Below are 26,959 nucleotides of genomic sequence, written 5' to 3' on the forward strand. Positions count from 1 at the left end.
AAAGCAGTGTGGTGGATGCCAGAGGGAAGGGCAGGGGTATAGAGGGTGAAGGGGGGCTACTATATGGTTATGGAAGATGATCTGACTTTGGGTGGTGGGCACACAGTGCAATATACAGATCTTATAACATAGAAACACACACCTAAAATTTATATGATCATATGAATCAATGTCACCTCAACACATTTAATAAATAAGTAAGTAAATAAATAAATAAATAATTTGGTCGCTGGGATTTTTTAAAGCTTCCCAGGTACTTCTTGTGGGCTCCCCCAGTTGAGAAGCACTGGCTTAACATTAACTATTATATGACTGGTATTGTTTAAGGTACTTTATAAGGATAAACTCAACATCCACAACAAGCTCAGGAAGCAGACACTACTCTGATCCCCATTTAACAGATAGGGAAACTAAATGTGGCGGTTTTAAAGTGTTCACAAAGTCTGAAATGTCTCCCTTTAAAAGATGAAGCCTAATTCCCCTCCCTTTGAATGCAGGCCAGATTAATGACTGGCTCCTAATGAATAGAATGGGGTACAAATGATGAATGTGACTTTGGGGCTAAGTCCTTAAAAGGATGGTTTCCATTTCTCTTGAACTGCTCTCTCTGGGGGAAGCAGCAAACAGCCACCTGGAGAGGCCTGTATAGAAAGGACTTGAGGCCTCCCACCCAGAGCCAGCACTCAGTTGCCAGTCATGTGAGTCAATCACCTGGGAAGAAGATCTTTCAGCCCCAGTCAAGCCTTCAGATAACCGCAGCCCTTGCCAACTCTTAAAAGCAACCTCCTGATAGACCCTGACCAGTATTGCTTGTCTAACCCACAGAAACTACTAAATTCAGTGTTTATTGTAGTTAAAGTGTCTAAATTGTTGAGTGATTGTCATATAGCAATAGATAGCTAGTAAACTAAAGCATAAAATGGTTAAGTAACTTGCCCTTACTAAGGCAGGTAGCAATTGGTAAACTGGATTTGAAACCAGTCAGAATGGACTCAAAGCCTATGTTCTAGGCCACATGCAGTCATTTCTTTCTTTGAAATGAAGATTTTCCTGCCTATATTTCATTAGAGTTAGTGCTGGGATCAAAAGAGGTTATGTAAATAAAATGTTTGCTAGGTTATAAACTATATAAATAAAATATCTACTAGGTATTAAACAGTGAATAATCACTTAACAGCATCAATTTTAATCACTGCAAGTAATAAATTCTCAAAGAGAATCAATGTAAAAACACAAACTAAAAACATAAAAAAAAGTGATCTATGCAAATAAAGAAAACACACCCCAGTAATATTTTTCCCACAGATTTTAGCATCAATCTTTACTCAGTTCTGTAATAATAATTTCTATCCCAGACACCACCTAAGTAGCATCCACTGTAAGCTTTTTACTAATTAATTTTTACTCATACACTTACCAAACTGTGATACATTAAAAAAAATTTTTTTTTCTTTACTTATTTTAAAGAGAGAGGGAGGGAGAGGGAGAGGGAGAGAGAGCGAGAAACATTAATCAGAGAGAACATCGATTGGCCGCCTCTTGCATGCCCCACACTGGGGATTGGGCCCACAACCTGGGCATGTGTCCTGACCGGGAATCGAACAGGAGACCTCTTGGTGCATGGGTTGACACTCAACCACTGAGCCACACCGGTTGGACAAACTGTGATACATTTTTAAAAGTAGTGTCATAAAGGTAGGGCTCTAAGAAGGGAAAGAGAGACCTCAGGAAGCACACCCAGAGAAAAGGCCATGCAAGAAGGCACTGTCTGCAAGTCAAGGGGTGGTCTACGAAACCACCCCTGCCAGCACCTTGATCTTGGACTTGCAGCCTCCAGAACTGTGAGGAAATAAACGTCTCTTGTTTAATCCCCCCAACCGCTCACCTCCCAGTCTGTGGCATTCAGTTATGGCAGCCCAAGCAGATTAATACACAAAATATAATGGGAAAAGCACGGGCTTTGGAGTGAGGCAGTTCCCAATTTGCTGTATGGTAAGTAACTTACCCTCACTGAGCTTCCTTTTCCTTATTCACTGAAATACAGTTGACCCTTGAACAACATGGGTTTGAACTGCGTGGGTCCCTTATATACATTTTTTTCCAGTAAACGCTGTAAGTGTATTTTCTTTTCCTTATGATTTTCTTAATAACATTTCCTTTTATCTTGCTATCTTCATTGCAAGAATACAATAAAATAATACATATAAATACAATATATGTATTAATTGACTGTTTATGTTATTGGTAAGGCTTCCGGTCAACAGTAGGCTATTAGTCATTAAGTTTTGGGGAAGTCAAACCCTATATCTGAAGCCCAAGTGTGTCCTCCCGATACCCCAAGGTTGTGGGTTAGATTCCTGGTCAGGGCACAGACAGAAAGCAACCAATGAATGCATCAATAAGTGGAACAACAAATCCACGTTTCTCTCTCTCCCTTCCTCTTTCTAAAATCAATCAATAAATGAACAAACAAACCTATATGTGGATTTCCAATTGTGCAGGGAGGTTGGCGCCCTAAACCCTGCACTGTTCAAGTATAACTGTATTTGTAGGAGTAGCTGTAATGGGTTTAGAAGCCAGACATACATATAAACATCCAGGCAAAATCTTGGCACAGAATAGGGACTTAAATCCTGAAGACAGGTATATAAAATCAGCGTACTGTCATCTCTTTATTGTCCAAACAGAAGTGATGTTCAGAATGCTAAGTATGAAGACTGAAGAGTCTTCATAGATAACATAACTATGAAATTCATGAAATCTTCAGCCTTAAGCCCCTTCTCCTAAGCACTGACATTTATTTTACTCATCATGGTCCCAGAATAAACTTCATTCTTCATTTCCATTATTTTTGTCTAGATGCCACGTCAGGCTCTCTCTTCTTTCTTTAATAACAACAGCCAGATCTCTGAGATAAACAATTTACCAACGCTCCACATAGAGCACACATCCGATCCTACCGAGCTAACGGCACCTGAGTCTTTGGGCCAAATCCCAAATTCACCTGATCGTAGGGAAGGAGCATCAGCCAGCTACAGAAGGTTCCTAGAAAGTTGAAGATTGCTTCTTCCTTTCAGGACAAAAGATCAGGTCTGACAGGCTGAGATGTTTTAAAATGTGAAGGCCCTACCCTAAGTACAGATAGAAAAGATTTGAACTACTGAAAACAAAAGAATAATAGTAGCCTCAGGCTTATCAAAGCAGAGTATGTTTCAGTTCACCCTAAGCCAGCCTCCTCTCAAAACTTCCTTTCTGATTTGTGTCCATTTACAACAGTCTGACAAATGCCCTTTGCCAGGGTGGCCTTTCATACTCAATTATGGGATAGAAATATTTACATTTATATTATAGGAGACTTTTCAATAGGGAACATTCACGTAAAGGGATTTTTAGTTAATCCTAAATTAAATCAATCCTATCCTAAAATCTTTTTATTGCTTGAAATTGCTTTCTATTCCCAAAACATACCTGAGACTGTTACAACAGAAAACATACATTACGGGCCCGCCAAGATAAGGATTAAAGGTCAAAGGCATGGAATATAGCCAAACTGAGATGATTATATTAAAAATCTCAATTAAGGAAGGTGAGATGTTGCAATCAGAGGTAAGGCTGATGTGAAAACAGGAAAAGATGATCTCTTAAATATGAATAGTCTACACCAGGCCTTTGCCAGAAGCAAAACGCTCTTACAGAAATCACCTTTAGTTTTCGATAATTACCTAGTATGCAGATCTATTGGTATGCTAACTAAAAACTAATAACCATCTCGGAGATTCAGATACCAGACGATCTAAAACTGATAATTCATTATAGGAATGAACATCTAAATGATGCTTTTCCACACAGAGGGCCCTTGCTGGTCTACCCACTCAAAGGCTGGTCTGCGACAGCAGGACTGCTCCAGGCAGCACTCAGACTGTCTTCATTGGCAGTTTTGGTTTAGCTTAAATATCTGAAAAAAACTTTTTTTTTGAGGCTCCAGAATCCATCCTCTTAAGCAGAGAAGATAGGATCTTGATCTAAAAATTGTAAGTATATTCAATTATGAGATAGCTTGCTCTTTTTTAAAAATATGTTTTAATTGATTTTCCTAGAGATAGAGGAAGGGAAAGAGAGAGAGACACATGGATGTGAGAAAGAAACATCGCTCGGCTGCCTCCTGCACGCCCCCCAGTGGGGATCGAGTCAGCAACCTGGGCATGTGCCCTGACCAGGAATCGAACTGGGACCTTTCAGTCCACGGGACAAAGCTCAATCCACTGAGCCACACAAGCCAGGTGGGACAGCTTACTCTTTGCACCAGATACAATTAAAAGGCTCATAACATTAAAAAAAAAAAAAAAGGAAAGATATCTGGTACTGAGTTGTGACAGAATATCAGGAAAACTAACCTATTACTATGAGGACTGAACTATGAAAGCCGGGTAGTCTTTGTTAAGGAAATCCTATGGAAACATTTCACTAAATATCGACGTGCAGTAGCAAAGGGTGGTGAGGGCACCATCTCCGCTCACAGTGGGTCTGTAAAGGGCACTGACACCTCAGGTGTCAGAGTGACCAGCTGCACCATGTACCCTCAACAGGAAGGGGAACTTTATTTTTTTTTATTTTTATTTTTTTATCCTCACCCGAGGACATTTTTCCATTTTTTTGTACAGATAGAGTGGGAGGGAGAGAGAGGACGAGAGAGAGGGAAACATCGATGTGAAGGGACACATCGAGTGGCTGCCACCCGCACGACCAACCAGGGCCGGGGACAAACTGCAACCGAGGTACATGCCCTTAGCGGGAACCGAACCCGGGTCTCTCCGGACCGCAGGTGGATGCTCTAACCGCTGAGCCAAACCGGCCAGGGCGGGAACTTTATTTTCTACCAGAATTATTAAAGTTTATTTTACAGAGTTCATACAGTCTGACACCTCATTCCCTCTACTTAGCAGTTTACATAACTAGTAGGTATTTCATTAATACTTTCTTTATGAAACATCTCAGATCTAGCCCCAGAGGTTTTCAAGGAATGAGAGAATACTAATAAAATCAAACATTAGTTTCTCTGCCCCATTCAGAATTGATTTGTGCAAAATTATACACCCCGAGAGACTGCTATATTAAACCAGTCTTGCTTCTAGAATGATACTGCTTTTTATGATGCACATTAACTTTCTGGCCACCAAGGAAACATGTCATGAATAAGAAGATGATTTACAAAGGTCTTAATTATAAAATAAATTAGTGTGATTTAATATTAACAAGAATAATAAATCAGTACACTCTATAATAGCAAATAAATGCTATTCTAGGAATCATGAAAAAAAGCTTTTAAAATTCACAAGTATTCACAAATGTTAGTACTAATATCTAAATATTATGATACTAATATTAATAAAGATTCTTAGTAATACTAAATATTTTATTACTAAATAGTTTGTATAAGGCACATAGTTTTTAAATCTTCAACTGGTTTTTGTATCAATTATTTTAAAATAATTTTCAAAAATGTATCTTAAAGCTTTACATCCTGATGACATGGATAAAATATGCCCTGTAAGAATCACTTAAATAGGAACAATGGTTACTTTCTTGAACTGCTTATATATGTGAACATGAAAAAGTTCAGTTTCCAATGAACAAGCCTCAAACATGTGTCACTTAGCAAATGTCACTTACTGATATAGAAAGCTAAGAAGCACTATAACTACCAGATAGACCAACGGTTCGACAACTTCTGCCTTCATGTATTACCACTATTTTTCAGTAGAATACAACATGGCCTCACACTTACTTATTCTTTAGTATCCTGCATGTGAATAGTTATACCACTACTCTGTAGGAATGTGGCTTTGAGTAACATGCTCTTAATTTGGAAACTAACACTCTTATAAACACATTTTCCCCTTCTCACTCTAACTTGGCAAAAATATAAAAAAAAATGGTTTTCCAAGTTAAATCATTCTTCTTACTATATTTCGGAGGTAGAACTCAATAATGGTTAGGTCTATAATTATTACATTTAAAAATGAGATTTCTTGCCCCGGCCAGGTGGCTCAGTTGGTTGAAGCATCATCTCGTACACCAAAAGGTTGCGGGTTCAATTCCTGGTCAGGGCACATACCTAGGTTTCAGGTTTCATTGCTGATCAGAGCGGGTAAAGGAGGAAGCCAATTGATGTCTCTCTCTCTCTCTCTCTCAAAATCAATAAAAACATCCTCGGGTGAGGATAAAAAAAAAAAAAGTTTCTTCATTTAAAATCACTTCATACTTCAATCACAAAACAATTTTACCTCACAAAATAAATACAATTAATTTAGGACTCAACTTTCTTATGAGAAAAAGAAAGCACATCAGTGACTTTCAGTTTCAAAGGCCACTAACCAAACACAATTTACTTAAATTTCCTACATAGAATTTAACGTCTTATTCTCACTCCTATGGCAGTCATTAGTCAGAAAAGTATTCCTTCGGCCCCAAAGCATAAGGGCTTCTCAATATTATGTTACTGAAGTAGTTATGTACCAATGGTCTTAGAAATCCCATTTAATAATGGTATTTATCATCAGTTTGGTATTATTTTAGGGTAGCCCACGAGGGCCTAGATAAAACAGCAAGATGGTGGTTATGGAGAGATCACAAATATTTAAGAGTTCATTTTACTATTGCCAGTTTAAAAATCTCAAATAAAAATATCTGCTAATTGAAAGTTTCATTTTAACTGAAAAATAAATGTGTTTAATTCGCGCCAGGACGTAGCGCACTGACCCTGGAAGAGCCGGACGAAGCGGGGACGCAGGGCCGAGGGGATCACGCCGTCGGGCAGCTCCCGGAGGAAGAGCTTCAGCAGACTGGCGGCTGCGCACACGTCGCCTTCTGTCCCCAGCTCCACGGGCACTCCGCTCTCGAACTGCAGCCGGAGTCGTTCCACCACCTTCATGTTGCCATTCACCCTGAACAGGCCTTCCTGGGTGAGTCCTGCAGCAGGAGAGCAGACACACAGAGAACACACAGCGGTCTCTCACCGATACAGACTCTCAAGAACAATGACAGCCAAAATAAATGAATCTCAGCACAGGATTTCTCTGAGTACTATAATAGCCCAGCTCTGGAACCGTTTCACACTTTGTAAAAACGTTTGCTTAAAATAATAAATCTCATGTCTGCTACATATCAACAAAAAGATCATACGTACTTGTTATAAAAGCTGACTTCTAAAAATAAGGTCAGAACATATACAACCACAGAACACACACTAGTCCACAAAGAAATTGCATTCATGTAATCTTATATGATACATAACAGAAACTTGCCCTGGGCTAATAGCGGTTTAGCATTTTGATAACTATTAAAAAAAAAATAACATATAAGAAACTTCTTGACTGTATGTGATTATCTTTGTGATAATTTAATTCAGAAGTAATATTTCTTCAGTAATCAATAAATTCAGAGTATAAGACTCTATGAGACCATGAAGTAGTATAAGACAAGATCTTGCCTTCAGCTAACTGATGGGAGGTGTTAGTCTTTCCTGGGGTCAATAGAGGGCTCCATGGAGAAATCTTTGGCTCCTCTGCATACTTTTTGGCTAAAACATAGGCAAGACAGAAGGGCTGAGGCTGATGTATGTGAAGCTGACACAGTTTAAGGATCAGGGCTGCTCATTTGTTGGGGCCCTTTCCGATGCTCTGTCCCTAATTTAGTATTTTTAATTTTGTGTTATTTTTCTTAAGAAAGCTCCAAAAGGACTTCAACACCCCGTTGACAGCACTGGATAGATCCTCTAGGCAAAAAATTAGCAAGGAAACAGAGACTCTAAATGAAGCACTAGACCAAATGGATTTAATAGATATCTACAGAGAATTACACCCCAAAACTACAGAATACACATTCTTCTCAAGTGCACATGGGACATTCTCAAAGATAGACCACATGATAGGACACGAACTAAATCTCTACAAGTTCAAGAAGACTGAAATCATATCAAGCATCTTCTCAGATCACAATGGCATGAAACTAGAAATCAATTGCAACAAGAACATGCAAAGACATTTCAACACATGGAGGCTAAATAGCATGTTATTGAACAATGAATGGGTCACCAAGGAGATCAAAGAAGAAATTAAAAACTTCCTGGAAACCAATGAAAATGAACACACAACAACACAAAATCTATAGGATGCAGCGAAAGCAGTTCTGAGAGGGAAGTTCATGGCACTACAGGCCTACCTCAAAAAACAAGAAAAATTTCTAATTGACTGTCTAACCTCACAACTTAAAGAATTAGAAAGCAAACAAAAAGAAAACCCCAGAGCAAGTAGAAGGAAGGAAATAGTAAAGATCAGAGCAGAAATAAATGACATAGAGACCAAAAAACAATTCAAAGGATCAATGAAACAAAGAGCTGGTTTTTCGAAAAGATAAACAAGATTGATGGACCCTTAGCTAGACTCACCAAGAAACAAAGAGAGAGAACCCAAATACACAAAATCAGAAATGAAAGAGGAGAAGTAACAACCAACACCACGGAAATACAAAAGATCGTTAACAACTACTATGAACAACTATATGGCAACAAATTCGACAATCAAAGCGAAATGGACAAATTTCTAGAAACACACAGTCTCCCAAAATTGGACCCGGAAGAGAGAGAAAACTTGAACAGACCAATAACAACTAAGGAAATTAAAGAGGTAATCAAGACTCTCCCAGCAAACAAAAGCCCAGGCCCAGATGGCTTCACGGGGGAGTTTTACCGAACATTCATAAATGAACTAACACCCATTCTCCTCAAACTATTTTTAAAAATTCAAGAAGAAGGAAGACTTCCAAACACGTTCTATGAGGCCAGCATAATTCTAATTCCAAAACCAGAAAAAGACACTATGAAGAAAGAAAACTACAGGCCAATATCCCTAATGAACATAGACGCCAAAATCCTGAACAAAATATTAGCAAATCAGATCCAGAAAAATTATTCACCATGACCAAGTGGGATTCATTCCAGGGATGCAAGGCTGGTACAATATTCGCAAATCAATAAATGTGATACACCACATAAACAAAATGAAGAATAAAAACCACATGATCATATCAATAGATGCTGAAAAAGCATTCGACAAAATCCAGCATCCATTTCTGATAAAAACGCTCAGCAATGTGGGAATAGAGGGATCATATCTCGACATAATAAAGGCCATATATGAAAGACCTACAGCCAACATCATACTCAATGGACAGAAACGAAAAACATTTCCATTAAGAACAGGAACAAGACAGGGATGTCCACTTTCGCCACTCTTATTTAACATTGTACTGGAAGTCTTAGCCACAGCAATCAGACATGAAGAAAAAATAAAAGGGATCCAAATTGGAAAGGAGGAAGTGAAACTGTCATTATTTGCATATGACATATTATACATAGAAAACCCTAAAGAATCCATCAAAAATCTACTAGACTTAATAAATGAATTTGGCAAAGTAGCAGGATACAAAATTAACGTCAAGAAATCCATGGCATTCTTGTACACCAATGATGAACTCACAGAAAGAGAAACTGAAAAAACAATCCCATTTACCATCACGCCAAAAAAATTAAGATACCTAGGAATAAACTTAACCAAAGAAGTAAAGGACCTATTTGCAGAAAACTACAGGTCATTGAAAAAAGAAATAGAGGAAGATATAAAAAAGTGGAAGCATATACCCTGTTCATGGATTGGAAGAATTAACATCATTAAAATGTCCATACTACCCAAAGCAATCTATAGATTCAATGCAATCCCCATCAAAATACCAACGACATATTTCATAGAACTAGAACAAATACTTCAAAAGTTCATATGGAACCAAAAAAGACCCCGAATAGCCACAGCAATCTTGAAAAAGAAGGACAAAGTAGGTGGGATCACAATACCAGATATCAGGTTATACTACAAAGCGACTGTAACCAAAACAGCCTGGTACTGGCACAAGAACAAGCAGATAGACCAGTGGAACAGAACTGAAAACCCAGAAATGGACCCAAGGCAATACGCTCAATTAATATTTGACAAAGGTGGCAAGAGCATACAGTGGAGTAAAGACAGCCTCTTTAATAAATGGTGTTGGGAAAATTGGACAGCTACATGCAAAAAAATGAAACTAGAGCCCTGGCCAGTTTGGCTCAGCGGTTAGAGCGTCAGCCTGCAGTCCGGAGAGACCCGGGTTCAGTTCCCGCTAAGGGCACGTACTTCGGTTGCGGTTTGTCCCCGGCCCTGGTTGGTCGTGCGGGTGGCAGCCACTCGATGTGTCCCTTCACGTCGATGTTTCTCTCTCTCTCTCTCCCTTCCTCTCTTTCCCTCCAGTCTATCTGTACAAAAAATGGAAAAATATCCTCGGGTGAGGATAAAAAAAAAAAAAATGAAACAAGACCATCAACTTACACCATACACAAAAATAAACTCAAAATGGATAAAATACTTAAATGTGACCCGTGAATCCATAAAAATTCTAGAAGAAAATGTAGGCAACAAAATTTTGGACATCATACGGAGCAGAATTTTCACTGATACATCACCTAAGGCAACAGAAACAAAGGAAAAAAATGAACACATGGGACTACATCAAACTAAAAAGCTTCTGCACAGCTAAAGAAACAATCATCAAAATGGAAAGGCAACCCACTGTATGGGAGAACATCATTGCCAATGATGTATCAGATAAGGGGTTAACTTCCAATATATATAGAGTGTTCATACAATTCAACAAAAGGAAGACAAAGAACCCAATTAAAAAATGGGCAGAGGAGCTGAATAGACACCTCTCCAAACAGGACATACAAATGGCCAAGAGACATATGAAAAAATGCTCCACATCACTAATCATCAGAGAGATGCAAATTAAAACAACAATGAGGTATCACCTCACACCTGTCAGAATGGCCGCCATCAACAAATTATCAAACAACAAGTGTTGGCGAGGGTGTGGAGAAAAGGGGACTCTAGTACACTGCTGGTGGGAATGCAGACTGGTGCAGCCACTATGGAAAACAATATGGTGTCACCTCAAAAAATTAAAAATTGAATTGCCATTTGACCCAGTGATCCCACTTCTAGGAATATACCCTAAGAAGCATAAAACACCAATAAGAAAGAATATATGTACCCCCATCTTTGTAGCAGCACTATTTACAATTGCTAAGATCTGGAAACAGCCCAAGTGCCCATCAGTAGACGAATGGATCAAAAAGCTGTGGTACATATACACAATGGAGTACTACGCAGTGGTAAGAAAGAAAGATCTCTTATCCTTTGAGACTACATGGAGGGACCTGGAAAGTATTATCCTAAGTGAAATAAGCCAAGCAGAAAAAGACAAATACCACATGATCTCACTTATATAAGGAATATAATGAACATAACAGTCTGAGGAATACGGTAGACGCAGAAACATGGAAGTAGGGCACAGACTGACATCCCTTAGAAGAGGGGGTGGGGGGGTGGGAAGAGATAAACCACAGAACTTATATGCATGTATGCATGACCAATGGACATGGACAACTAAGCCGGGGACGGGGCGGAGGTGGGGTGGGGAGGGTAGTGCCAATGGGGTAAAAAAAAGGTAAAATATCTGTAAAAAAATAAATTAAAAAAAAAGCAAGCCCCCAAAGGATTAAGCAACAGGACCCACAAAATCTTGATCTATCCCTGACAAAGAGAAACAAATATATGAATTAAGCAGCAGAGACAGGACAGCATAAAGAAAGGTTGGCAGATGAAAACGTGGAATGTTTAGGTCAAAGCGGAATGGGGTAACAAGTGGAAGGAATGGGATAAGGCCATGGATGTCCACTTAAAGACTGCAGACTTTATCATCGGAGCACTGCACCAAACAGACCGGTGCGTATGTGTGTGTGTGGGGGGGGGGGAGGGGGGCAGGAGGGGAACAGAGTACAATCAAGGTTTGAGAAAGACTTCCTAGCTACGAAGAAGTGAATGAAGAGGACAGAGAACTTGCCTTCCAGAGACTACATTCTACTGTAAGGCAATCAGACAGAACTTACTTTGGGAAGGACATGAAAAGGAGAAAATAAAGGTGATTTGGTACTTAGTACAAATGGGAAGTAAGAATGAAGCGTTGAAAGGTAACTTGAAAGTTTGAAAACAAGTAATCCAGGGGAAAAGCATTGTAAAGAATACAGTGAAATGAGGATAAGGTTGGATGGCGACTTTAGGGTAGAAGATAATGGTTCTCAGCTCAGTGTGCTGGATTTGAGGAGATGATACTCCATGTAAGCAAGTGAGCCATACCCTGAAGGAATGTCAGAGGTGTTAGAAACAGTCTTTCACCCTGGCCAGTTTGGCTCAGCGGTTAGAGCGTCGGCCTGCGGTCCTGAGACCTGGGTTCAGTTCCCGCTAAGGGCGCGTACCTCGGTTGCGGTTTGTCCCCGGCCCTGGTCAGTTGTGTGGGTGGCAGCCACTTGATGTGTTCCTTTCACATCAATGTTTCTCTCTCTCTCTCTGTTCCTCTCTCTCCCTCCCACTCTACCTGAACAAAAAATGAAAAAATGTCCTCGGGTGAGGATAAAAAAAAAAAAAGAAAAAAGAAACAGTCTTTCTAAGAAAGAGTAGCCCAAGGACTCAACTTGCCACTCTTCATTTGAGACCCTCATGGTGAACTTTAGCAATGACATAAGCATCGAAGCCTATTAGAATTATTTAGATGGAAGGTGTTTGTTTATACCAGCCCTTGCTTCCTTCCCTTACCTGCTAATTGTCCTACTCTTTCTAAAGAAACAGGATGCTGATTTCTTTGTAATTTGATAAAGCATTTTATGAGCCCTTGAATTCAACAAATATTTAATGAGCACCTGGCACTATGTTAGGTACTAAAGAAATCAACTGTGAGGAAGACAACAATTTGAACACTACCATTATCCTTATGGAGTTTGTATTGTTCTATATACATACATATTATTTGGCTGTGAAGAACATAAATAGCAAAAGTTGATATGAATTAAATTTAGCTCCAATTTTCACAAAAATCTGTGAAACCAGAGATGATATTAAAAATATTTAACAACCATCCGACTGGTGTGGCTCAGTAGTTGGGCGTCAACCCCTGCACCCAGAGGTCACCAATTCGATTCCCGGTCAGGACACATGCCCAGGTTGTAGGCCTGGTCCCCAGTGGGGGGCATGCAAGAGGCAGCCAATCGATGTTCTCTCTCATCAATGTTTCTATCTCTGTCTCCCTCTCACTTCCTCTCTCTCTAAAATCAATAAAGGAAAAAAACTTTTTTTTTACATATATTTAACAACTAGTATGGCCAGGGCACCATGTAATCAGAGGAAATACCAGTCAATATGTGTGGTAGGCAGCTTCTCAAATGGCCCCAATGATCCCCAACACTTGGTATCTGCATCGATATGTAATCCCCTCCCTTTGAGCGTGGGCTGAACCTAGTTACTTTCTTTGAACCAACAGAATATAGCAGTGATGTGATTAGGTTCTAATCTCATCTCTGAAATTAGGCTGTAAAAGACTAGTGGTGTCCGTCTTGCTTGTTTCTCGTGTCTTCTCTCTGGCTCTTCTTACTTGCTCACGCTGATGAATCAATCAGCTGCTATTTATTTTGTTAGCTACCTTATGGAGAGGTCCAAGTAGCAAGGAACTGAGGGCAGTTTCTGGACAATAGCCAGTGAGGAATTGAAAACCTCAGGTCAACAGCCCACAGCCCTGTGAATGAGCTTCAAGTGAACCTTTTCCTAGTCAAGTCCTGATACGACTGTAGCTTCAGCCAACACCATGACTGCAACACCATGACTTAGACCTTAAGACAAAAGACACAACTAAACTCTGCTGGAATTCCTGACCCACAGAAACTGTGAGATAATAAACATTGTTGTTTTAATCTGCTCTGTTTGGGGGTAATCTGTTACACAGTAACAGATCACTAATATGATATGCCACTCCCTTTAGTACTGCAACAATACCAGTTACTACTGTTAAACTTTAGTGTAGTCATTTTTAAAGCTTTCAAGGTCTGTTTCCTCTACTCCACGAAGCTTCATCTGTAACATCAGAAGTGTATATTGGCATCAAACATATAGCACCCAATAAAAGAGAATTCCATTCCTGGCCAAGGCCTGAATCCTGAAAATTTAGAATTCTGTATCATAGCCCTGTCTCTGTCCAGCTCCTGAGCCTGTTTTTATCCCAACAAATGCCTCCTGTGTCAGATTTCACAGTTTTTTCCTAGCTCTGACCTTAGGTTCTCCAAACAAGGTTTTCTGACCCTTCCCTCAAATAAATATACTTCCAGTTACTCCAAAATAACCACCCAGCTCCAAGAACTGGCTTTGGTTTCCAAGGTTCCTGATCCCACTGGACCTTACTAGTGGAAAGAAATTATAAATGGAAGTAATCAAAGTTAATGCTTCTCAACCATTTTTTTTTTTTTCTGCTCCATTCCATTTATTTGCACAACTCTTCCCTCAGAAACATCTCTCACCCAAACAACTCGTATAATACTCAGTGATTTTCAACCAGGGGAAGCTGACCCCTGGCCATGGCTGTATTTATACTCTGGGGGGAAAATCCATATAGTTCTTAAAAGCCCCTTATGTACTTATAATATATCCACTACCCATCTGAGGCTTATCAGACTATATAATCTCTCAATTTTCCTACTCTAAATTTTTAGGAAATGATGATTATAACAGAAATATTCAGGAGAAGGAGATATCTATAAGGCTTAGTGGCATTCTTCTCATACATTTCTGAAGTTTTGTTATATTTGAGTTCAGGAGATATGGGTTAATTATCATGAAACATCAAGTTAATAATGGTTTAGCAATGAAAGAATTATATAAATTAATGTTTACACCACTGACACCTACATTTTTTTTTTTTTTTATCCTCACCTGAGGACATTTTTCCATTTTTTGTTCAGGTAGAGTGGGAGGGAGAGAGGGAAACAGAGAGAGAGAGAGAGAGAGAAACATCGATGTGAAAGGAACACATCGAGTGGCTGCCACCCGCACGACCAACCAGGGCCGGGAACAAACTGCAACCGAGGTACGTGCCCTTAGCGGGAACTGAACCCGGGTCTCTCCAGACCGCAGGCCGATGCTCTAACCGCTGAGCCAAACCGGCCAGGGCGACAGCTACATTTTTGTACAAAAAAAATATTTCAAAATGGTGTGAATACATAATTAGAAACCAAATATGCCAAAAGTCAGAATTTGTCCAATTGGAACGCTTTGGCCCAGAAAGCAGCATAACAATATGTAAGCATATTCTGACATCTGGTGGTGGGTGGAGAATCCTACACTATTTAAAACGACATCAGTGTCTTCATGCTAAAGTAAGAAAAGGAATCCAGTAACATTGTCAGCAGGATCTGTTATTTAAAAATAGTCTACTGATGATATACCTCATAATTTATAAGATTTTCCTTTGAATTTAAAAAAAGACAAGTGTATTTTTTAGTTAAAGAAAAAAGTCCAAGTCTGTTTGACATAGGTCTTTATAAATCCTTTCTGTCCTAACATTCCTTTATGAGTTCTCCTCATGTCAATTGTTAAATGTCTGTGTTTAATTAACAACAAAGTATGACCACAGTATCTACCTATGGTTAAATTATCATGACTAATCACCCCTGTATCCCATACCTGATAGAGTGCTTACTCACAGGTGCACAGTAAATACTTGTTGATTTGAAAAAAGCTAAAAAATAACTAAATAAAACTAATTGAAGTATCTTGACCTGAAACTTATACCACCCTTCAAACTTATGGTATGATAGTTTCAAATACAATAAGGGCCTTCTGGTTCTCTGAATAGCAATGAAATATCTAGCCTTTCAAAATATTTGGCAGATGCCCTCCCCTGGCTTGCCCAGTCAAGATTCCGATTCAGTAGGTCTGAGGTACCACCCATGCATGGGTATCTGAAAAGACTCTACTACTGATTCTATTTCAAATCCGTAGTTAAGAATGACTGATTTCTCCCACTAGAACATTGTTTCAATCACCTGAACATACCCTGTTAGAGTATAACTAAGGAGAAGTACAAAAAAAAAAAACAATCTCTAATTCAAAGCTTACCAAAATTTTCATTACTGATGGTGTGACTATAAACCGGTTCAGCTCTTGCAGAGTTTATTATAAATGCACATGCCCTTTGACTCAGCAGTCCCCTTCCAGAACGTTAGTCTAGTGCACTCACAGTGCTTGAAAAGACATGTTAAAAAATAAAGCACATTGCTAAATTGAAGAAAAAAAATCAAATCAAAAGCAAGGGTAAACAAATGTCCATATATGCAAAGAGTTTTTTAAAAAGTTAGTCACTGAATCGATTGTAGACAGCAGAAGACTGGCAAGAATCCGTGCCCATCGGTCTGTGCCTGCTTAAAGAAAGGGCACACACTGCAGAACAGTGTGCAGAAGGGAGAATTCAATGAGCAAAGCTCTCTATGCAATATGAAACACTCTCCAAAATAGACTGTTATGTAATTTTTAAAAGGATTTATAACAGTGTGCATGGTGTGCTACATTTACGTTGAAATGGAAAAAGAAATTTAATTATATATATGCTTCTATTTTCATTAAATACATTTGCCATAACATGTCAGAAACTGTACAGTTTCTTGGAGACGATAATGTTGTTTGTGGGAAGGGAAATGAATCAGGAGATAGGGTTTGGGAGATAGACTTTTCACTATATATCTTCCTGTATTTTGAACCACATAAGTATATTAACTATTCAATAATTTTTTAAATATTAGAAATGTAATATGATTTTACATAAGCTTAAGCTCAAAGGCTATTATTCAATCATTAGGGAAAAGATCAGAACACTGATTACGCCAAAGCCAAACTATCATAGGTGGTTACACTTTGGTATCCCCAGATGAATAGTACAGAACCCTCTTTAAAAGATTAAATGAATTATCTGGAGATCCATCTGTAACTAAATCAGTAGGATACAGTTTTACTCAATACTGAGCATATAAATCAGTTCTGTCAGAGCTCTAACTTAATAACATCTGATCATAACAATATTCAAGGTCTTGTTGGTTAAGGTCCCATCTTTCTGCCATGTTGTATGTAAACCTTTTGTGTTTACCTTTTTAAAGGACTTAAATCCAGAGCTGTTCTATAAGAATCTTGCCCCTCTGCAGCTTACCTTTCCCTAAAAATAAGGAGGAAACTCCTACCAGGCAAAAATGCCAAGACTGGCTATTTAGTTTTTAGAACAAAGTATCCTCCTGTCATCTACATACCTAGTAACTACCAGAGCAAATAGGTTTTTCAATTAACACCAAACACCTGGCCTTCTAAGGTCTGAACTGTCCCTATCACAAGCCGACACTTGTTAATCACAGAGGAACAAATGAATGATGCTTCTCAACCACTTCCAATGAAGAATTTTTTCTGGCAGGGGGAGTGGACTTGTATTTGTGGAAAGATATGGGGACTGAAGCAAAGTGCACCAAGTGCAGAATTACTTTCAAGTCTCGAGTTTAACCTTAAAACTCCCCCAAATCGTATATTCTACTCTGCAGTTAGTTTTGTTTTAGTACAGAAAGGCTGTCTCAGTATAGAAAATGATAAAAATGCCAAGTTTTCCCTAGGACTATTTCCCTCCCAAATCTTTAAAAGTGCACTGATATTTTGTATATAGCTTGCCATTCTCCTATCCATACTGCCTTAGTTTGAATGCATGAACATAGAGGATGGGAAATAATTTTCTAAAATTATCCAGGTTTAAATAAAATTATAAAAAAACAACAAAAAAACTATAAGGCAACATAGAGCTCAATAATGAAGAAAGATATAACTTATCTTTTTAATCATGCAATGTACTACGTTACTGTTTAATGGTTTTACATGCTTCATTTTATCACTCCAAATGTAAATGCCCCCCTCCCCCACTGCAGGCTATACATCATATATTTTTGGTCTCTCCACTGAGCTTATGAAGGCAATTAAGGCACCCAATAAATTCATGACTGACCTCAGCTGACAGAGAACCCAAAAAGCGTTCTCTATTACTTTAAAAATGATTGACTATCAGTTGAAATGCAATGAATCAAGAGAACTCACTATTACTATTAGAACAGTGTATTTTAGCACTTACAACTAGAAATCATTCCAAATGAGAGACCTCAATAGCTTTTGATTGTTACACGGTAAATTAACTAGTATTGTCAAAATAATGCTGCGTAGCAATAATGCTCTTAATGTCCTTTATAAAGGGAAAAGTACATTATATCATAACTTGATATTCTAGTTAAGGTGTTTTAGGAAATATTCTAATCATACGTTATGAAGTAATTCACTTAAAAAACAAAGCCATTCTTCTTGTATGTGAAAACGACAGTTAAAACCAGACTTGGCTCACCGTTCTTTGTCAGGTACTCCACTATCTTCCCCACTACGGCGGGCACGCCATTCTCAGCGAGTCCCTGCTGCTGAAGGTCTTGGAGGCTGACGCCAAACAGCTTCTTATAGGTAGACTCCCTCTGCTCACTTAGTGGCACCGCCACTATCTTTTTCATGTCTTCTTTCAGCCGAACTGTTGCTTTACTTTGCTTAAAAGAACAAGAAAAAAAAAAGCAGTCAGTCATATTTACCACAGGAGGTTGCATGGTTACAACAGAAACACCTGAATTAAAATGTAGGTGTCTGAAAACATCTAGCAGTAGTTTTCACTTATTTTTACTTCAATCCGAAATCTCTCACATCTCTCATGTGTTGCTCAGTGTTACAAATAGCACAACTGATATGGTTAAAAGGAGTGAAAACTAATGAGAAACCTAAAGCCACAACGTAACTGTAGCTAGGAGAGAGCACCACACACTGCAGTATCTAAGACATATTACTACAGTAACCAAGGGGTGTAACTCAGAAGTACCTGGTTAAAAGGAAAATGAAACATTTGTATGAAATGGAAACATCATGCAGATTCTGAAACAGTAAGATAAAAATGTATTTAGATGTCATTTTAAGGTAGCTTTAACTTGAAATGTTAGAAATATATATAGAAATGTGGAGTACACATTTCTCTGATTTGATTACATCTGTGAATATCTCAGCAATATTTTAAGGCACATAAAATCAACTCAATTCTCTTTGAGGTTTAAAATGCCATATCTTTGAAAAGGCATCATTTTATGTAGTCACAATTTTAAAAATTTCAACAAGACTATACATACTATAAATAGAAAATGTAACTTACATTCAATTAATTCGAGTTACCAACACAATGAAAAATCCATACAAATTTGTTTTTTTTCTTTTAAACAGAAATTTGTCCTCCAAGGAAGTGTTATAAAAGATAAATTTTAACATGGTTTAATATAACTGAGTGAGGGATTTTTCTTAAAAGCATGTGTATCTGTAAGTCTAATCACTGAAAAGAAAGACAGCAAAATGTAAACAATTTTGTATTTGGGGACAGAGATAGCAGATTGGAGCAACTTGCTTTTTAAGAATGAATGTAGCAACTAACCAAAGTATTTTAAGTGCAAGCTCATGTAGCTGTTACAGTCTAAAAATAGAAATATTACTTCTTTTTGTTGAGGAAACAAAGATCAGAGTGTTAAGTAATTTGGTAAAAGTCACAGAACTAGTAAGAGTGTCATCCTATTCTAAGTTCATTTTACTCTCCCTAATTTAGATTTATATTAATGTTACAGGGCAGTTTGTGTATAATTATAGTATAACAAACTATGATAAATACTATATGTGACTCAAGACAATTACATAAAGTTAATTCTACAATCCTGATATTTAATTTTGAATCTTAAAATCTGCAGAATCAGACCAATTTTTCTTGAAATGTCTGATTTTTTTTTTTTTTTTTACATTTTATCTTCAGACAGACTGGAAGGGAAGGAGGGAGGGAGGAAGGGAAGTTGGGAGGAAGGGAAGGAGGGAGGGAGGGATGGAGGGAGGGAGGGAGGGAAAGAAAGAGAGAGAGAGAGACATTGATGTGAGAGAGACACATCGATTGGTTGCCACTCACACGACCCCAACCAGGGCTGGGGACAAACAGTAACCGAGATACGTGCCCTTGGCTAGAATCGAACCCAGGACTCCCTGATCTGCAGGTCGACACACTAACTGCTGAGCCAAACCAGCCAGGGCTGTCTGCATCTTTTAATAGGTCATATTTGAAAACTATATTTCCCTAGTGAAAATTCAACAAATATAAAGTTGCAATATAGATTTAGTATCTATTAATATTATAAATATGGGATAGTGTTAGCTACTATAGAGCAGTAGTATGAGCAAGATCTCAGTTATCAAGGAAATTATAAACTTATTAATTAAGTGAAATTTGTAACAGCTAACAATATTTTTCCTGTGGGTTTAAAAACACATCAATTTCCTTTAACTGAACATATGCAAAAATTTCAGTCAACCACATACATCTGGTGAGTGAGCAGCCAAAAAGTAACCAGTATTAATGAAACTTTGAATATTAATCTCAAATGTAGCATTAAAAACAGCTGATGATGAGATTAAGTTATATACATTTTATCTTACTTTTATTTAGCATTGTGATTTAGAGCATGGACTGTGGAACAAGTCTCCCTGTTTTTAATCCTATTCTGATCTAATTAGCTGTGAACCGTGAACAAGTCACTTAACCTCTGTGTGTCTGTTTCCCCATCTACAAAATGGGGAGACCAAGAGTTCCTATCTCAAAGAATATATTAGGCTGAAATGAGTTCATACACATAAAGGAATGAGAACAGTGTCTGGTACACTCAGTAAGTGATGATTGTTATGATGATGATCATCATCACCATCATCATCCATCATCATCTTTTTCCCTTTAGGAAAATATTCTGATTTCTTAAGAATACATAGAGAAACAACCATTCCTATACTCAGTGTTTGTGTAGACTAAAGGCTGCTGTTTAAGAAGGAATCATGGTTGAGACACATTTGGTTATTAGTCTGATGACCTACTTATACTCCCCCCCCCATATATATATTTATCTTCATCTGAGGATGTGTTTCTTATTAATTTTAGATAAAGAGGAAGGGAGAGAGAGAAACATTGATGTGAGAGACACATCAATCAGTTGCCTCCTGTACACACCCTGGCCAGGGATGGAATCCCCAACCTAGGTATGTGCGCTGACCAGGAATCAAACCCGAAACTTTTTGGTGTACAGAATGATGCTACAGCCAGCTGAGCCACCCTGCCAGGGCTCTCTCTATATCTTTAAATCTCCTTAATACATAAATATAATTTTTGAATGATAAAGATAAAATAATTTTGTACATAAGTATCAGAATTCCTCAACTTTTTAATTAGAAACTAAAGGTTTTCTTAGAAATCCTGTCTAGCCCAGCCAGTGTTGCTCAGTGGTTGAGCATCGACCCATGTACCAAAAGGTCACCAGTTCAGTTCCTGGTCAGAGCACATGCCTGGGGTTTCAGGCTTGATCCCCAGTAGGGGGGTGTGCAGGAGGCAGTCAATTGATGTTCCTCTCTCATAGATGTTTCTATCTCTCCCTCTCCCTTCCCTTCTCTCTAAAAATCAATAAAAACACATTTTTTAAAAAAGAATACTTAACTTAAAAAAAATTTTAAATCCTGTCTATATTTGAGTTTAAAATCTTGAATTAATGTTTCCTTGATTAATAGCCTCTGCTCATCATTCTCTTAGAACTGCAGGCAGTAAATTGTGTCTCTCTTAACAGACAGTGTAAATAAGCAATCTTGGCATTATGGCTTATAAAGTTTTCAAGTAAGAGACATGCAATTAACCTCACACATTTTGAAGTGATTGCAAATTAAACTACCTGTTTATTCAATATTGAGCCATACTACATAGCACATTTATATGTAATCATAGTAATAAAGGAACATCTAATTATTGTTTTTAATTAGTAATCTGATTCAGGTTAACATTTTAAAAAAAGTAAATATTGTTTAAAAACAACCACAATGAAACAAAACAGCCGTAAACAAAACAGAGACATCTGAATTGATTCTTCATTGTTCAAAAATACATATTATAAAATTGAGCTCACCTAGCCCAGTTGGTGAAGGAGTTTGCAAACAAGCAGCAATAAGATGTTACTAGCAATCTATACCTAAAGTACCCTATTACTTCAGTAGTTTATACCTAAAACATTAAAAAATGTATACAATACCTTAGAATATAAAATATCATTTCTGATAATATCCATAGCTGCTTAGTCATGAAAAAAAAATAAAACTGGAAATGAAGTCATTTATGATTAATTCTGTTTAAACTGAAATTATTTTCTGCTCTTATACAATGATCACACCACTACCTCTTTTAAACATCAACATCTGTGAAATTTTAACTTCTCAAATATACATCTTACCTTTCTTGTCCTAATATAAGCTAAAAAATAACAACGGTTACTAATTGAGTTATTCTGAGTCAAACTGAATGGTTTAAACTTTGGGTTGCATATATTCCCATACATCACTTGAGTTTGAAAACTGGACTGTATGGGGTGTGTTGTGTGCATCTTTTAAAGCAATATAGGCTCCCACATTAAAAAAGACAGACAGGGTTCCTTAAGATTTTACTGCTAGAACAATCCTTAGGGATTGTTTTTAAAGGCAGAATTAAAAGAAATTAAAATCACCTTAGGAATAAGGAAACCAGGACCCCAAAAGTTGTGGTCAATTCAGTGAGAAAGGGCTGGGCCTAGAGCCCATATCTCTGGATTTTATACCAATATTCATTGTTATAACTAAATGCTAGTGACTCTGTTTTTTTAATGCCTTTATTTATTTTTGATTGAAAATCATTTAGCTAGCTAAGAAAATGCATGCACTGGGACTGTAGAATGTTTGTGGATTTGGGACCACCTAGTCTCCAAATCACTTTTTCTAGTAATAAATCCGGACTGCCTTTGGGGGACTGACTGCACCCTCATCGTGAACAGCTCTGACGAGACTGCAACTCAAAAGGACCAACCTGGCTTTAGCGAATCTTGAGTGGACTATCACAAGGACAGAAAACTGGTTGGAGCTAACTGACTCCAGCTGCAGCGCTCACAGGACGGTTGGATCAACCAACCATTAGATTAACTCTGGCCACTATATCACTGGTGTTGCTATGGTTGGCTGCCCTTTCTGACACCTTTCCTTCAGCGATTCCTTCCGTGTGGTGATCTACACCCTAATTTTCCAGGAAAGTTTCTTTGGCCTTAAGTTAGCCAGAACCTGTTTCTGTTCTGTAAGACACATACATCTCTCCACTTGATAAAAGCACTTGCTGAAAAATAAACAATAATCAAGCAGATAAAAAAAAAAACCCCAGAGTTTTAGGGGGAACAGAAGAAAATCGGAATGATAATGACAGCTGACTTTTATGGAGTGTTTACTGACTATGTTCATTCATGGCTTCAGATACTTCAGCTGGCTTCACTCATTAAATCCTAATAAAGAAACACTAGGAAGGAAGATATGTTTGCGACCCCATTTTGCAGAGGCACGGAGGAGCCCAGTGTTGGGCTCCAGGGTCACATCGAGGATGTGGGATAGCCAGAAGTCATGCTCAGGCATCTGGGTCAGAGGCCCCGTGCTGAAAGCATCTCCAAAAAGGCACATGCTGGGGAGTCCAGTGCACTTGCTAGAAATGAGAAACAAAATTCTTTTTCTTGTAGCAAAGGGAAAGAAGATTATTTTAAGGAAACCAAGAAACATGTAAATAAGGTAAGATATGCTCAGAAGCAACATCTAAATTTCTGATATTAGAACCTTGACAGAGAATACTGTTATGTCTAGCCAACAGGGTGCGTTTCAGAAGCCTGGACGTTTGGTAACGGCTAACATTCACCGGGCGCTGATTTTGTGCCAAACTCTGTTATGAGTGCTTTAAAATGAACATCTCTAAATCTTCAAACACCTTTATCAGCAGGTACTCTTACTTTCATCGGGACAGGAAAACTAAGGCACAAAGGAAAGGAAACTTGCCCAAGTTGGCACCACTAAAAATTCTGAGAGATAGAGTGTAACCCTCGGGTCCTGAGGTTCCAGTGCTGCGGCTCTTGGTCGTGACCCACCCCTGTATTTCCAGAACCTTCAGTGTCGGTGGTTCTAGGAGGGCCCACGGGAACAGCGCTACATGCAGCTCTCTGTCTGCAGAGCCTGATGCAAATCGATTTTACACTGCTGAAGTCAATGGTCTGTATTTCCTTAAGGCAATCCTCCAGGAATTTAAGTACATGAATTTAAGGTACTTGGAAGAACAATCAGATTATATCACTAGTTAAATTCAAAACTGAGTGCTTTAAAACTCTTTGGAACTGGGCTAGGACTAATAAATCTAACCAGGAATGTGTACAGAAAGCCATTCCACCACCACATAAAAGGGGTGCAAGGAACGCACAACATGAGCCTGAGACATCTGGATCCAGAGAGCAATGAAATGCTCAAGGACTAATGGGGCATGTCCAAAAGGCCTGGGGACCACCTCAAACGGGCTCCGACTGCCCAAGTGTGAGACTGCTGGAACACCGACAGTAACAATATAATCAATGATAACACACTGTGTAAACAAAAATCCCGGAGTCCCCAGTGATACTTTGAAGAGTGAGAGAAAGGAGTTAAAAAGTAAAGGTCCTCATTACAGAAGAATGCTATAGCTAAACATAGAAAGAATCAGAAAATCAGAAAAACCACCTTTTTCCATCAACCATATAACAAATGATTTATTCCATCAAGGATTATCAGTGGTTACTAAAATATCAGGTGAAAGGTTGTTGGAAAACAGGATTTTCACAGCATCAAAGATCACATACTATTTGCAAGGGAAAAAAGTTCACCCTTACAATTGACATCTGGGGGTAATTACCTCAACTCAGACCCACCATGAGAAGGGCTGACAGTCCGTGCTTCTGATGTGATGCTGTACACAGAGCACATTACTAATAAAGTCTTTTTGCCACAAATGTCCCAGCTGACGCTAATATAGCCTCTAAACCTAACTTAAGAGTTTGCAGGAAACACAGTAGCTAAAAGAATGAGGAGACCACGAAGAAACAATCAGACAAACCCAGAATGAGGGACGTTCTAATAGAAAACTTGGCCTAGACGCTTCAAAACGTCAGTGGGATCAGGGAAAGACTGAGTCTAGAATTTAAAAATTAAAATACACAAACTTCAAATATAGGAATCTCAACTGCTTTCTGGTTTTTAAAAAACTTGTGTCTTTGGGACAACTGAGGAAATCTGCATTGTTGGTTATTAGGTGGAATTGTTATTGAGCATGTCTTGAGGTATAGCAACATGGTGTCGGACGCATCTACTGCAGCTGAGTGTCCCGCTGTGAGGTGGGTGCCAACGGGGAGGCACAGTGTCCTGTCTTCCAACATGTTAAAAGATTCAAACACAAAGTGGCTATGCACGTATGTGTGTATGTACAGGAGTGGGCAGAAGTAGGTTTACAGTTGTTTGTACAGAAAATAATACATTAATACATAAATAATAATACAAGAATAAACTCTGTTTTGCATATTTACAACTGTAAACCTACTTTTGCAACCCCTGTGTGCCACACACACACACACACACACACACACACACACAGAGAGAGAAAGAGTAGGCACAAACACAGTTGAATGCTAATTTTTAAATCTAAGTGAACAGTGTATGGAGTGTTCCTTTTACCATCCTTTCAACTTTTATGAATGTTTGATATTGTTTCATTACTAAAAAGTGAGAAAAAAATAGAAACCTCTCAAAGAGATTCCCTACTAACAGAGTAACACCATTTTGACAGCACAACAGGAAGGAAAAGGGCTGTGTTCTCGTCAAAATGCAATTAAAAATGAACAATTACACTTGTGGGACTAGTCTTACACAGAAACATAGGCAACATATTAAGCTGGATAGGCTGAACCATTGTGAAAGTACCTGAGTTTGAATCCTGGTCTTGCTACTGATTTGTACATTCTCAGTAGGAAGGTTGGCCTCTTTGGTCAAGTGTGCAGCTCTGGAAAGGGGCAAATGTGACACCAGAGAAGGATGACCCATGATCTCTGGCCAGCAATGTCAGCTGAATCAACTTAGGGGTCACTGGGAGGACAAGAACTGCAGCCAGAGCCCCTCACATTCAGCCCGTTGATCTTATAAAATGTTCATCTACACCAAGACTGGGTTTTCATCGTATAAAAAAATAATAATAATGTACACGAAGATTGGATCCACATGCATTAAACTGCAATAACACCACCTAACATAGTATGGGAGTTTAATAAGATAATGTATGTAAAAGTATCTATCACAAAACCAGAAGAAAGTCAATGCTGAAAAATGTTGATGAAAAATTTCTTTGTGGCAACCAGTTCTTTACAAGGACACTATGGCAGTTTGTAGTTGCTTAGTCACACATCAGTTTTCTCTTCCTTATTAACAGAACTCGGACGTTGTTTGAGAGGGTGGGAAGTGAAGTACCTTGAAATATACCACTTCCTCTGCAGCATATTCTTGTAGATGTGGATGGGCCATATATCTAAATTTGACCAAGAAGATATAAGTGAAAGGTATTAGGACTCCCAGAAAACTTAAAAGGGAGACCAACTCAGTTTGTCCATGGGGAGGATGCTGTACCTCACTTCCCTCCTGTTAGACAATGTCCATAGGGAGGATGCTGTACCTCACCTCCCTCCTGTTAGACCATGTCCAGAGGAAGGATCCTGCACCTTACCTCCTTCCTGTTAGATACTTCATTGTCACTCATGTAATTTGTATTTTGGGGGCAATAACATAAAATATTTGACTTATATTTAGCTATAGGGAAGCAAGAGAATATGAATAAGAGTATGGTCTTTGCAATCAGATGGACCCCTGGACGAGGTCCATGTCTTGACCTTGTCACTTATTATTTTGAGACTCAATTTCTTAATTTGTAGAATTGAGTTAACAAGAGTAATACCACTCTCAAGTAGCTTCTCACAGTACTTGACATTTAA

General features: G+C 38.4%; 1 protein-coding gene across 1 annotated transcript in view; it reads right to left on the reverse strand.

The window, feature by feature from the left end:
• The window catches only part of FAM13A (family with sequence similarity 13 member A), a 300,626-nt gene that overhangs the window by 259,716 nt on the left and 13,951 nt on the right, over positions 1–26,959 (reverse strand). The window contains exons 2-3 of the mRNA XM_036255845.1: positions 18,382–18,571; positions 6,760–6,969 (exon numbers count right to left, since the gene is read on the reverse strand). Of these exons, the coding sequence (XP_036111738.1) occupies positions 6,760–6,969; positions 18,382–18,571 (400 nt within the window). The remainder of the gene's footprint in view (positions 1–6,759; positions 6,970–18,381; positions 18,572–26,959) is intronic.

The sequence above is a fragment of the Molossus molossus genome, unplaced genomic scaffold (genome assembly GCF_014108415.1).
Source record: "Molossus molossus isolate mMolMol1 unplaced genomic scaffold, mMolMol1.p scaffold_m16_p_1, whole genome shotgun sequence".
In the NCBI taxonomy this organism is placed as follows: Eukaryota; Metazoa; Chordata; class Mammalia; order Chiroptera; family Molossidae; genus Molossus; species Molossus molossus.